The 13,132-nt window shown below is 47.4% G+C and overlaps 1 protein-coding gene across 1 annotated transcript in view; it reads right to left on the bottom strand.

Moving 5' to 3' along the window:
* The window catches only part of LOC138768130 (septin-5-like), a 47,922-nt gene extending 37,811 nt beyond the window's left edge, over nucleotides 1–10,111 (bottom strand). The window contains exon 1 of the mRNA XM_069946205.1: nucleotides 10,042–10,111. Coding sequence (XP_069802306.1) covers nucleotides 10,042–10,044 — 3 coding nt within the window. The 5' untranslated portion in view covers nucleotides 10,045–10,111. The remainder of the gene's footprint in view (nucleotides 1–10,041) is intronic.
* Nucleotides 10,112–13,132: the final 3,021 nt, after the last annotated feature.

Below are 13,132 nucleotides of genomic sequence, written 5' to 3'. Positions count from 1 at the left end.
AGTTTTCATTATCTGTACTTACTGTAAAAGGACTGTGTTCTACATAAAAGATGCCCAGGATACTGTTTACTCTGCTGTTCCATTCACCTGAATGGGGTTGTTTTTGCAGCGAGTACCCAGATTAAATTTAAATTCCTGCAACAAATCTGCTGCATGTGAATACCGCCATAAAGAGGAATTTATCCATTACAATTTTTGTACTTTCTGAAATCACTTTTTTGCCTTTTGGATTTCTACCACACCCTCAAGTAATAAATATGTCTACTGAAAACCTTCCTTGTGATAAGCCGCACCACAATATGTGATAGAAAGCAAAACATTCAAGCAAGGCACATAGATAGATAGTGCACTAGCATAATAAATATGCCAACGTGAAGATAGCCATGAAAAAATGGTGCAAATTGTAATTTGTTTACATACTGGCTCAGATATACTAATGTGTCCAGAATTCTCTCCACATTTATTATATATTTTAGACACTTTTCTGCCACTTTTAGACAGAAGCATCTAAGTTGCTGATATCTCCCTATAGTGCATGGGACGCTGAGGATGAAAATAATTTTCCTATCTTGATCCTCATGAACTGTAAACTTAGTTCAGAAGACATGTAACTGAGGTGGTTTGGTGCACTTGGGGCAGGCCTACCACCCTTGTGCACCAATCCTCCCCTTCTAATGAATATTTCAGTGACGTCAGTCCAGCTCTCACCCAGTGGCGGATTATAATGTGGGCGGTTTGGGCGGCCGCCCGGGGCCCGAGGCTCGGGGGGGGCCCATGCCACGCCGCCCACATTATAATGCCGCCCGGGAGGCCCCCTCGCCACTGCACTCTTGTGACCGCAAGCATTGTTTCGCTTGCGGTCACAAGAGTCTCCGGCTGATGCGCGGCTGCCAGGGGTGTCCCGTCCTCTCCCCGGCAGCGCGCGCATCACACAGCTCCCTGTAAGCCTAGTGCCCTGACTTCCGGTACTGACACTCTCAGAGTGTCAGTACCGGAAGTCAGGGCCCAGGCGGCACTAGGAGCTGTGTGATGCGCGCGCTGCCGGGGAGAGGACGGGACACCCCCGGCAGCCGCGCATCAGCCGGAGACTGCAGAAGGAGAGAAGATCGACGGGGGAACGGACGGCAGGTGAGTGGTATTTTGTTATTTTTGTGTTATTTACTGACTGGGGGGGGGGCATCTATAAAGGGGAGAAAGAGGGGGACCATCTATAAGGGGGGGAAAGAGGGGGACCATCTATAAGGGGGGGAAGAGGGGGACCATCTATAAGGGGGGGGAAAGAGGGGGACCATCTATAAGGGGGGGGGGAGAGGGGGACCATCTATAAGGGGGGAAAGAGGGGGACCATCTATAGAGGGGGAAAGAGGGGGGCCACCTATAAGGGGGGAAAGAGGGGGACCATCTATAAGGGGGGGCAGAGGGGGACCACCTATAAGGGGGGGCAGAGGGGGATCACCTATAAGGGGGGAAAGAGGGGGACCATCTATAAGGGGGGCCAGAGGGGGATCACCTATAAGGGGGGAAAGAGGGGGACCATCTATAAGGGGGGAAAGAGGGGGACCATCTATAAGGGGGGAAAGAGGGGGACCATCTATAAGGGGGAAAGAGGGGGACCATCTATAAGGGGGGCCAGAGGGGGATCACCTATAAGGGGGGAAAGAGGGGGAACATCTATAGAGGGGGGTAAGGGGGGGGACCATCTATAGAGGGGGAAAGAGGGACCATCTATAAGGGGTGAAAGAGGAGGACCATCTATAAGGGGGGAAAGAGGGGGACCATCTATAAAGGGGGGAAAGAGGGGGACCATCTATAAGGGGGGAAGAGGGAGACCATCTATAAAGTGGGACCATCTCCTATAGGATTAGCAGCCTCCTCTCCTGACATCTTCTGTGCTGCTGGGACCTCCCCTATAGATCAGCACCCTCCTCTCCTGACATCCTCTGTGCTGCTGGGTGCTGCGACCTCCCCTATAAGACCAGCACCCTCTTCTCCTGACATCCTCTGTGCTGCTGGGACCTCCCCTATAGATCAGCACCCTCCTCTCCTGACATCCTCTGTGCTGCTGGGACCTCCCCTATAAGATCAGCACCCTCTCTCCTGACATCCTCTGTGATGCTCTGACCTCTCCTATAGATCAGCACCCTCTTCTCCTGACATCCTCTGTGCTGCTCGGACCTCCCCTATAGATCAGCCCCCTCCTCTCCTGACATCCTCTGTGCTGCTGTGACCTCCCCTATAGACCAGCACCCTCCTCTCCTGACATCCTCTGTGCTGCTGTGACCTCTCCTATAAGATCAGCACCCTCCTCTCCTGACATCCTCTGTGCTGTGGGAACCTGCAACCTCCCCTATAAGATCAGCACTCTCCTCTCCTGACATCCTCTGTGCTGCTGTGACCTTGGGGGGGGGGGGCAACATCAGGGGACCAGGTGAGGTGGCAATATGTTTATTGGGGGCAACAGCGGGGGAACAAGTGGCAATATGTTTATTGGGGGCAGTGGAGGTGGGGTGGGCAATGCTTACTGGGGGTAGCAGCAAGGGACCGAACATTATGTTTATTGGGGCCAGCAGGGAGGGGAGGCAGGCAATATTTATTGGGGACAGCATTGGGTGGGGGCAGTAGTGGATTATAATGTGGGCGAATTGACTGGGGGGGGGGGGGCAGGTTGGGTGGACAGCCCGGGGCCCAGGGTACTTTTAATCCGCCACTGCTCTCACCACTGCAGAGCGCTGGATGAATAGGAGGGGCAGCCCAGCTGGGATGGAGCAGGGTAGTAGTGCCAACCCCAGTGCACCAAACCACCTCATTTACATAATAAAACTACCTGCAAATGGCACTGAGGGTCAAGGTAAAAAGCAACCCCATCACAGCTTCAGAAATCTATACTAGCTCAGAGCTGGTGTAGATTTCCACTAGAATTTACACATGCTAAAAGACGTAAATTAAAGTGAATATAGTGCGTTGGACGGCCATACCACCTTTACATGAAACCATTCCACCTCCAAGGTAAGCCCTACACACTTACTGTAGTAAAAACAGTGATCATTAAAAAGTTATAAAATGTTTTGCAAACTACATGATTTGTGCAGAATTTATAAATCTGCTCCAGGGGCACAGTTTAATAAACTCCCCCCTATGTGTACATTTGGTGTTCTTGTTGTTAGTGATCTTAGTACTTACACCAATAGTCCCACAGTTCCTGCATTTCTTAGTTTAAACAGTGTATAAATTTAGGAGAGAATCAGAAGATCCCCTACCATATCAAATGTTTCAGTCTTTTAAGCAGGGACAAAAAGCTTAATAAAAGTCCTAGAAATCACTTGCCTTGTGGCTTTGGCTTCCGACATGAATTAAAAATCATGTGTGTGAATCCAGCCGCCTGTACAGCCTAGAATATTATTTAAAGCTTACCTATAGTTTCAAAAGTATTTTAAAAACCGTCATGGTTTATGGTTTCCGGCACACAACTTGTCTGCCACCTGCTTGTGCAGCTGGTCTGTCACAGGTTTTCTCCCCTCTCCTGGGCCTATCAGGACCTCAATCTCTCCATTTCTCTCAGCCTATCACTTGTTGAGTTACCTAAGGTCTCTCTACACCAATAGGAGCACTCTCCCTGTAACATAAAAGGATGGTTGGAGAAGACCTGGGGAGCTTAGTAGTTCAGTGTCTCTGCCAGATAAGTTGTACCAGGTGTTCCTTTGGATGTGAACCCAGCTGTATGCAAAGCCAGAGCATTGGCTTCCAGGAGCCTGGTCGCTAGCCAGTGCCTGTTCAGCTGTACTGCAGATCAGTTCTCCTGTGTTCCTCCCTGGCTAAACATGGATTGCTAACACCAGAGGTGCGACTACCACCAGAGGGATACAGCCTGTTCACGCTAAGTGGGTTATCACCCTTAAGTCTTTAGTCAAATCGAGTCAAGTCGAAGTGCCCCCCTGCACCAGTCAAGTCCTGTGTTCAGTTAATGCCAGGGTTGGCTTCTACCAGCTATCTCGGTGCCAAGCGCACTCCTGGATGTGTTGCATCACAGCAAGGTCAGATCTTTACCGTGAGTACTGGTTTTCCTTGTGTATACTAGGTGACTGCAACGCAGCCAAAGTTGTTTAGACCCTCTAGGCAGAGTGCAGTTCTTCTTGAACAGTGCCCCTCTATGTAGTCTGCTCTATCACCACTGCTGAAAAGTCTCTTAAACTCAGTTTACCTGCTAATGCAGAAGCCTTTTCTCTTAAAGGGGAGTTACCTGACAGACCAACCTCTAAGCTCCACTGCTGTGTACTGCAACATCAGTGAACCATTTAACTGCGACTGTTATCCTGTATTTGCACTTGCATTTGTACATGCAGACTCATCGGTCACTAGAGATGAGCGAGTAGTGAAATATTCGACTTTTGAGAATTCGAATCGAATAGGCACTGGTATTCGACTATTCAAACGAATATTTGATCCCATTATAGTCTATGGGAAAAAAATTCGAGGCACTTGGAAATCCAAATTCAACCACTTAAAGGTCACTAAGTCCCCCATGAAACCTCCCTAAACGATGCCAACACCTCCAGAGTGACACTGTGACACCAGGGGGAGCATGCCTGGGTGCACCCAACACCCCAAAATCGCAGTATAATGCCACTCTCCGCAGTTGCAAAGGAAAAATATATTTGCGAACGCTTTACGAATGTTTACGGCAATGTTCACACATTTCCTTCGTATTTCGTGCGCAGCATTACATTCATGATTCCAATGTGCGTTCATAGAGCGTCACGTTATTCGCGCGTATCACGCATTACGCTGTACGAACGCTAGGCCGCAGCAGAGCAGAGATTAGGCAATTGGCACAATAGGTATCACATGCCTTTTACTAGGCAACTGGCACAATAGGTATCACGTGCCTTTTACTGGGCAACTGGCACAATATGTATAGCGTTTACGTGCCCTTAGTGGGCTAAACCAGGGACACTATAAGTCACTTGTAGACACAGGGTATTGGAATGAATACAGCTGCTGCTGCTACTACTGCTGTTATATCATCTATGTCTTAGCACTGAGAAGTGCTTTGGATTCAAAGATGACCTTTTTCGCTGAATCTTAGCCCTGAAAAGGACTTTTGGGTTCAGTAGTAATCCTGCCTAACCAAAACGCTACCAAAACCTATTTCTCCCTGCTCGAAGATCTCTCCCTGGCTAGGTTGAAAGCGCATCTGCAGTCGAGAGGCAGAAGTCAATTATTAAATATTTGAGGTCATGTGGTTCAGACATCCAATGAGGGTAGACACAGTTTTCGTACTGCGTGCGTACTCCCAGGGTCCCTCACGGCCTCCCTGCATGGTGATTAGATTAAAAAAAAGCGCCAAGTGCGATGGGAGGGCTTTCGAATGTTTCCCGCGCATTCGTCACACTACTCGATTGAATTCAAATCTTTCGAATACAACAATTTTTCGATTGAATACCATCTCGATCGAATCGTATTCGCTCATCTCTATTGGTCACCAAATATGTTTAAACCAGGCATGTACACAAACCACTAAAGATGTCAATTGGAAAAGAAAGGATTACTGATGTACTAGGTTTGCAATGTGTTATATGAGTGTAAAAATGTTACAGTACACCCTAAAAGGGAAGTCTCTACCTTGTATGGACAGTGAAGATAGTCTGGAGGCTGATAGCTTGCAGGTACACAGCCTAGGCTTTCTCAGGCTATGTTTTTCCCCCCTGCTGAACGGATGGATTTTCCCTGACTACAAGCTGTGGACTGCATATTGCAGAAAAAGGGGACACTGTCTTTCTGGGTTAAATGAAGACATTTACACACAAAACAAAAAAGTTAGAAAGCAAATAGGCTATCACATGGAGGAAAGCTGTTGGAAATGACAACAATCATTTAAACATGCTGGGGGAGAGTTATGAACAGTGGCGGATTATAATGTGGGCGGTTTGGGCGGGCGCCCGGGGCCTGAGGCTCCGGGGGGGCCCATGCCACGCCGCCCACATTATAATGCACTCTTGTGACCGCAAGCATTGTTTCGCTTGCGGTCACAAGAGTCTCCGGCTGCCTCCGGCTGATGCGCGGCTGCCGGGGGTGCCTCGTCCTCTCCCCGGCAGCGCGCGCATCACACAGCTCCCTGTACGCCTGGGGCCCTGACTTCCGGTACTGGGAGCGCACGTACCGGAAGTCAGGGCCCAGGCGGCACTAGGAGCTGTGTAATGCGCGCGCTGCCGGGGAGAGGACGGGACACCCCCGGCAGCCGCGCTCAGCCGGAAACTGCAGAAGGAGAGAGGATCGACGGGGGAACGCAGGGTAGGTGAGTTGTATTTTGTTATTTTTGTGTTATTTACTGACTGGGGGGACCATCTATAAAGGGGGGAAAAAGGGGGACCATCTATAAAGGGAGGGGGAGAGGGGGACCATCTATAAAGGGGGGAAAGAGGGGGACCATCTATAAAGAGAGGGGGGAGAGGGGGACCATCTATAAAGGGGGGAAAGAGGGGGACCATCTATAAAGGGAGGGGGGAGAGGGGGACCATCTATAAGGGAGGGGGGAGAGGGGGACCATCTATAAAGGGAGGGGGGAGAGGGGGACCATCTATATGGGAGGGGGGAGAGGGGGACCATCTATAAAGGGAGGGGGGAGAGGGGGACCATCTATAAGGGAGGGGGGAGAGGGGGACCATCTATAAGGGAGGGGGGAGAGGGGGACCATCTATAAGGGGAGGGGGGCCCTCTATAAAGGGAGGGGGGAAGAGGGGGACCATCTATAAGGGAGGGGGGAGAGGGGGACCATCTATAAGGGAGGGGGGAGAGGGGGACCATCTATAAAGGGAGGGGGGAGAGGGGGACCATCTATAAGGGAGGGGGGAGAAGGGGACCATCTATAAAGGGAGGGGGGAGAGGGGGACCATCTATAAGGGAGGGGGGAGAGGGGGACCATCTATAAGGGGAGGGGGGAGAGGGGGACCATCTATAAAGGGAGGGGGGAAGAGGGGGACCATCTATAAGGGAGGGGGGAGAGGGGGACCATCTATAAGGGAGGGGGGAGAGGGGGACCATCTATAAGGGGGGAGGGGGACCATCTATAAGGGGGGGAGGGGGACCATCTATAAGGGAGGGGGGAGAGGGGGACCATCTATAAGGGAGGGGGGGAGAGGGGGACCATCTATAAAGGCAGGGGGGAGAGGGGGACCATCTATAAAGGGAGGGGGGAAGAGGGGGACCATCTATAAGGGAGGGGGGAGAGGGGGGACCATCTATAAGGGAGGGGGGAGAGGGGGACCATCTATAAAGGCAGGGGGGAGAGGGGGACCATCTATAAGGGGGGAAAGAGGGGGATCATCTATAAGGGAGGGGGGAGAGGGGGACCATCTATAAGGGAGGGGGGAGATGGGGACCATTTATAAGGGAGGGGGGAGATGGGGACCATCTATAAGGGAGGGGGGGGAGGGGGACCATCTATAAGGGAGGGGGGAGAGGGGGACAATCTATAAAGGGGGGAAAGAGGGGGATCATCTATAAGGGAGGGGGGAGAGGGGGACCATCTATAAAGGGGGGAAAGAGGGGGACCATCTATAAAGGGGGAAAAGAGGGGGACCATTTATAAGGGAGGGGGGAGAGGGGGACCATCTATAAGGGGGGAAAGAGGGGGACCATCTATAAAGGGGGGAAAGAGGGGGACCATCTATAAGGGAGGGGGGAGAGGGGGACCATCTATAAAGAGGGAAAGAGGGGGACCATCTATAAGGGGGGAATGAGGGTGACCGTCTATAAAGGGGGAAAGAGGGGGAACATCTATAGAGGGGGAAAAAGGGAGACCATCTATAAAGGGGGAAAGAGGGGGACAATCTAGAGAGGGGGAAAGAGGGAGACCATCTATAAAGGGGGACCATCTCCTATGGGATTAGCACCCTCCTCTCCTGACATCCTCTGTGCTGCTGGGACCTCCCCTATAGATCAGCACCCTCCTCTCCTGACATCCTCTGTGCTGCTGGGCGCTGCGACCTCCCCTATAAGACCAGCACCCTCCTCTCCTGACATCCTCTGAGCTGTTTGGACCTCTCCTATAGATCAGCACCCTCCTCTCCTGACATCCTCTGTGCTGCTGTGACCTCCCCTATAGATCAGCACCCTCTTCTCCTGACATCCTCTGTGCTGCTCAGACCTCTCTTATAAGATCAGCACCCTCCTCTCCTGACATCCTCTGTGCTGCTGTGACCTCTCCTATAAGATCAGCACCCTCCTCTCCTGACATCCTCTGTGCTGCTGTGACCTTGGGGCAACATCAGGGGACCAGGTGAGGTGGCAATATGTTTATTGGGGGCAGTGGAGGTGGGGTGGGCAATGCTTACTGGGGGTAGCAGCAAGGGACCAAACATTATGTTTATTGGGGCCAGCAGGGAGGGGAGGCAGGCAGTGTTTATTGGGGACAGCGTGGGGGGGGGGGGGGGGGGGGCGCAGTAGCAGATTATAATGTGGGCGAATTGACTGGGGGGGGGGGCAGGTTGGGTGGACAGCCCGGGGCCCAGGGTACATTTAATCCGCCACTGGTTATGAAAGGGTGTAAATATACACCTGGTGTAAACTGCCCACAGCAACCAATCACAGCTCAGTTTTTATTTTACTAGAGTTGAAAGCTGACCTGTGATTGGTTGCTGGGGGCAGTTTACACCAGGTGTATATTTACACCCTTTCATAAATCTCCCCCGCTGTGTTTCAAAAACATTACACACACCCTAAAAAATACAAAATCGCAGAAAACAAGAGGGAGTATTTACTAACATTTTAGTTTGTTTTCTAATGCATTTTGTACTAGTTTTTTTGGTTTTTGACTTTTTAGATGCACTTTTCAAGCATGCACCATTTTTGGTGGGAAAAAAAATATTGTTGATTTTATTAAAAGCTATCACATTTTCATCAGTCTAGGTCTCACTACTGAAACCCACAATGATCAGGAATATAAACTGGGAGAAGTGTGCAGTAGTGCATTTCACTCCTCAACTAGCAGCGATCTCTGTCCAGGTAGCTTTATGATAGGTCACCGAGGCCACTGGATGGAGATGATTTACAATGAAGAAATGAAGCGAGCTACTACGCTCATCTACCTACATGAAAGGGCAAGTATAGTTACAATCACAAAAGTCACAAAACTATTATTACAATAGGAAGGATGTAAGTCCTCTTATTACACACATCATCTTCTGCAGTGCTGCTTTTTCGACAGTAACATCTCTGTATAATGGTCAGGGGCTGTACTGCATTCTCAGATAGTTAGTTCTCCCAATATACTGTAATATGACGGTACTGTCCTGGGTAAATGATTGCTGGATGGTAAGGATGTACAATTGGTATGGGGGGGGGGGGGGGGGGGGGGCTTTCCTGGGTGATGGGTGCAAGGGTTTGAGCACTGAGCTGAATCTTTGGCCACGATGAAGAAAAGCCTAGCTACAACAGCCGGATAGCATCCAGGACTTGTATAATCTTCCTATACAATGAATGGTACTGAACCGTATCACCACCTGCAGTGTTATCTAGGCTGCAGTACAGGCATTGTAAACTGTGAAGTTGTAACGCTGTAGAGAAAAAGATGACTGACAGCTCTGCTTTCTAAGAGGTGATGAAGATTTCATGGCATTCTGATGCCCTTATTTGTTTCCAAGGCCACAGTAGTAAATGACATTTATAGGTTATAATTTACTACATAGACATCACACAAGTAGTAAAGTGCAGATTGAATCTATTAGTACAGATGAAACTTTATGAGTTTACTATACATCTTGGATAACCATATCATAGTACTGACGTGGTCAGGAATAAATGACTACGCTAGCGCCTAATGTAACTTCTATAGTGATATTATCCCAATATTCATTTTCAGGCTTAAAAACATATGTGAACTCTCTCCTGCTCTTGCACAGTGGCTGTAAGCCTCCAAGCACACTATCATGTAATCTGCCATTTCACTGCAGTCTAAATAGGCCTCACTATACATAATCCTGTCCAGGTCTCATAATAATCTCCATCTGTAGCCCTGGTAAGTGAAGAAATAGAAGACGTCCTTACCATTTGCTGCAGCGTGAGACTCCCCTCTCTCTTCTCTCTGACAGCCTCTGAATTCCTATACCAGTGTACGTCACAGTGCCAAGTCTCTTACCCTACCCTCCTGATTCCTCTTCTTCGGGCATATTATGCAAGGCAATTTACACCTTGCAGAGTGCATCCTGGCAGATCACTTAGTGAGTTTGTGCTGGTCCTCCTGGCTCATTATTCTCTGCATCCATGTAAGACTCTGCCCTGCATACACTATGTATTCCTCTACTTGGACTGATTAGCTGGGGGCAGGGAGGGATGGTAGCTCCTTAGATTGCTGAGTCTATTGCTTGGCTCTGGGTCACTGACAGCTGCTCTTTTCCGCCTGATTCATTCTCTATCTCCATCACCTTCTCTCTTGTTATCTCAATGTCTTTTCTTCTCCATATTTCCCTCTCCAAGTGCGGATCATTTAACACATTGTCTTATAGAGACTTTTAATAGGATGTTTATGATAAAACCATGACCTGCACACTGAAGTACAGCACACTTATTTACCTTCAGATGATCACGAGAGTAATACAAGCTCTTCAGAAAAGAGATATACTGTATACTGCTGACATATACAGATGGCGTCATCTGTCAAATGTCACTTACAGAGGGTTTGTGATTTTATATAGTTTTGTGGAATCTGGTGTCCCAATTCCAACACCATTTCTTCTTTCTTTCTCTAATTATTTATTTTAAATCTTGGGAATCACAGCACCCAAGGCTACAAAATTATATAAAAACTTTTTAAGGCTGGGTTCACACACACAGTATATTTCAGGCAGTATTTGGTCCTCATGTCAGGTCCTCATTGCAACCAAAACCAGGAGTGGATTGAAAACACAGAAAGGCTCTGTCCACATAATGTTGTAATTGAGTGGATGGCCGCCATTTAATGGCAAATATTTGCTGTTATTTTAAAACAACGGCTGTTGTATTGAAATAATGGCCGTTATTTACTGTTATATGGCAGCTATCCACTCAATTTTAACATAGTGTAAACAGAGCCTTTCTGTGTTTTCAATCCACTCCTGGTTTTGGTTGCAAAATACTGACCAAATACTGACTGAAATATACTGTGTGTGAACCCAGCTATATTGTGAAATTGTGAATTGCTGCGGAATCTGTTGGCACTTTATAGATAAAAATGAGTATTTTTATGTTACTAAAGATCACAGGATCCACTTCCACAACATTTCACACTGCACAAGCAGGCTGACATTTTTAATATGGCAAACATGTGTACAGTGGGTTCTATCCCCGCTGTACATGCTGTACTATACATAATGAAAATGTTGGCATGCCGACATGAGGGAAGGCCCACCTCTGGATGACCTCACAGCATTGCTGCACTTTTGTAAACGTACACGTTGTATGTAAATTAGCACCGACTAGTCATCTGGGTGGTGTCCCGTTCTCAAGTAGTCACTGTCCCCGGGGCGTTTCAGTGCGTGATTACAGCACTGGAACACCCAGGGGACAGTGACTGCTTAAGAACGGGACACCGACCAGATGACTAGTTGGGGCTGATTTACATACAAAAGTATGTTTAGGCATTATACCAGGCAAGGACGCAGGGTATAGGAACATGTCTGAGAAGTGTGCTGGGTGATGCATCAAAACATTTCCCTAGTATTAGAGACGTTCCTTTTTTTTACTGATTGGTTCCCTTTAAGCTGATCATCTCACAAGAAAAGAGGTCTAACAAGTTTCAGACTTCATGTCCTTCATTATAGCAAGGGAAGATTCTGTGCGATGGATCTTCTTTCTTTATACAATGGTGATGGTAGATTGTTTTGTTACATTTAAAAAAAATGGACCAGGGATCAGGTCAGAATCCTTGATAAATATTCATGAGCAGCCATACTTAATTAGACATATAGATGATAAATTATACAGTACATAAAAAACACATATTTAACACTGGGCAGTGTGTAGCAGAGCTAGATTAGTACTTAATTACTGTCCTGAACTGTCATCGGCTCCTATCCAAAATGGTAATGTAACAATAACATACATATATGCATACATATACTCTATTTACATAGGTGAAAAAAGACATTTGTTTATCAAGCTCAAACTTTATGTTTGAGTAAAAGGAACACAATTAATGGGTCTGTACTGAATCATTTATTCAGTATCTTACTATTGGTGACACCATCAACTAGGCGAAGAACAATGTACATTTTTGATTTACTTTTAAGCCATGTCATTGCATACTGTATCTATCAGAGTCAGATTAAGGTTGTTGGGGACCCAGAACCCACCTCTGGAATCTATATCCCACAGAATCTCCTTATCATGGATATAAAGGAGAGGCAGCTGTGCTTGTGTGTGGACCTCTACACTGAAATGGGAACTGTGAATACAGTCAAGCTACTGTACCTTAGAGAGCATTACATGCATTGCAAACTTAGGGTATGTGCACACTAAAGAATTCTTTGGGTTAATTTGTGGAATCTGCCTGACCGTAGAATGGAGCCTATAGAATAGGCAGAGAGTGAAGCAGAAGCGCGCGGGGACGAGCAATGGAATCCACAAGAATTACTTAGTGTGCACATATCCTTATTTCACCTTTATTGTCTGGATAGGATTACCAAATATTCTTTAGAAATGGTTGATGACAAAGAACCAATAGTTCCCCAAAAGTGGTAGAAGCCTGGGACACATGGCTCAGGTGTCCTTCCTATAACCTAGCCACGGAGTACATAAATAATAGGGAAAACAGTTTGCACTATATTCTAGACTTACCTTATTCCCTTTGGATGAAATTCATAAAATATGTCAGATGTCAAAAAAGAGAAAACAGAAACAGTTAATAAAATGTGAATTATCAAACCTAAAAATATACTGTGAGCAGATATTTGCATTGATTTTTTTTTTTTTGTAAATAATATAATCGTCATCAGTTCTTTCCTTCAAAACATGTGAGGTACAGTCACAAGTAGTGTAAATTCCACAGTGGAAAATCTACAGCAACACAGCAAAATTAACAGTAGAGAATCCACACAAAATCATCACTACGATGATTGTGCAGATTTTGGTGCAGATTATGCAAAATAATCAGTTTGGCCCA

The sequence above is a fragment of the Dendropsophus ebraccatus genome, chromosome 11 (assembly GCF_027789765.1).
Source record: "Dendropsophus ebraccatus isolate aDenEbr1 chromosome 11, aDenEbr1.pat, whole genome shotgun sequence".
Classification (NCBI taxonomy): Eukaryota; Metazoa; Chordata; class Amphibia; order Anura; family Hylidae; genus Dendropsophus; species Dendropsophus ebraccatus.
Note: the sequence above shows the minus strand (reverse complement) of the source record. Positions and strands in the feature narration are given on the sequence as shown.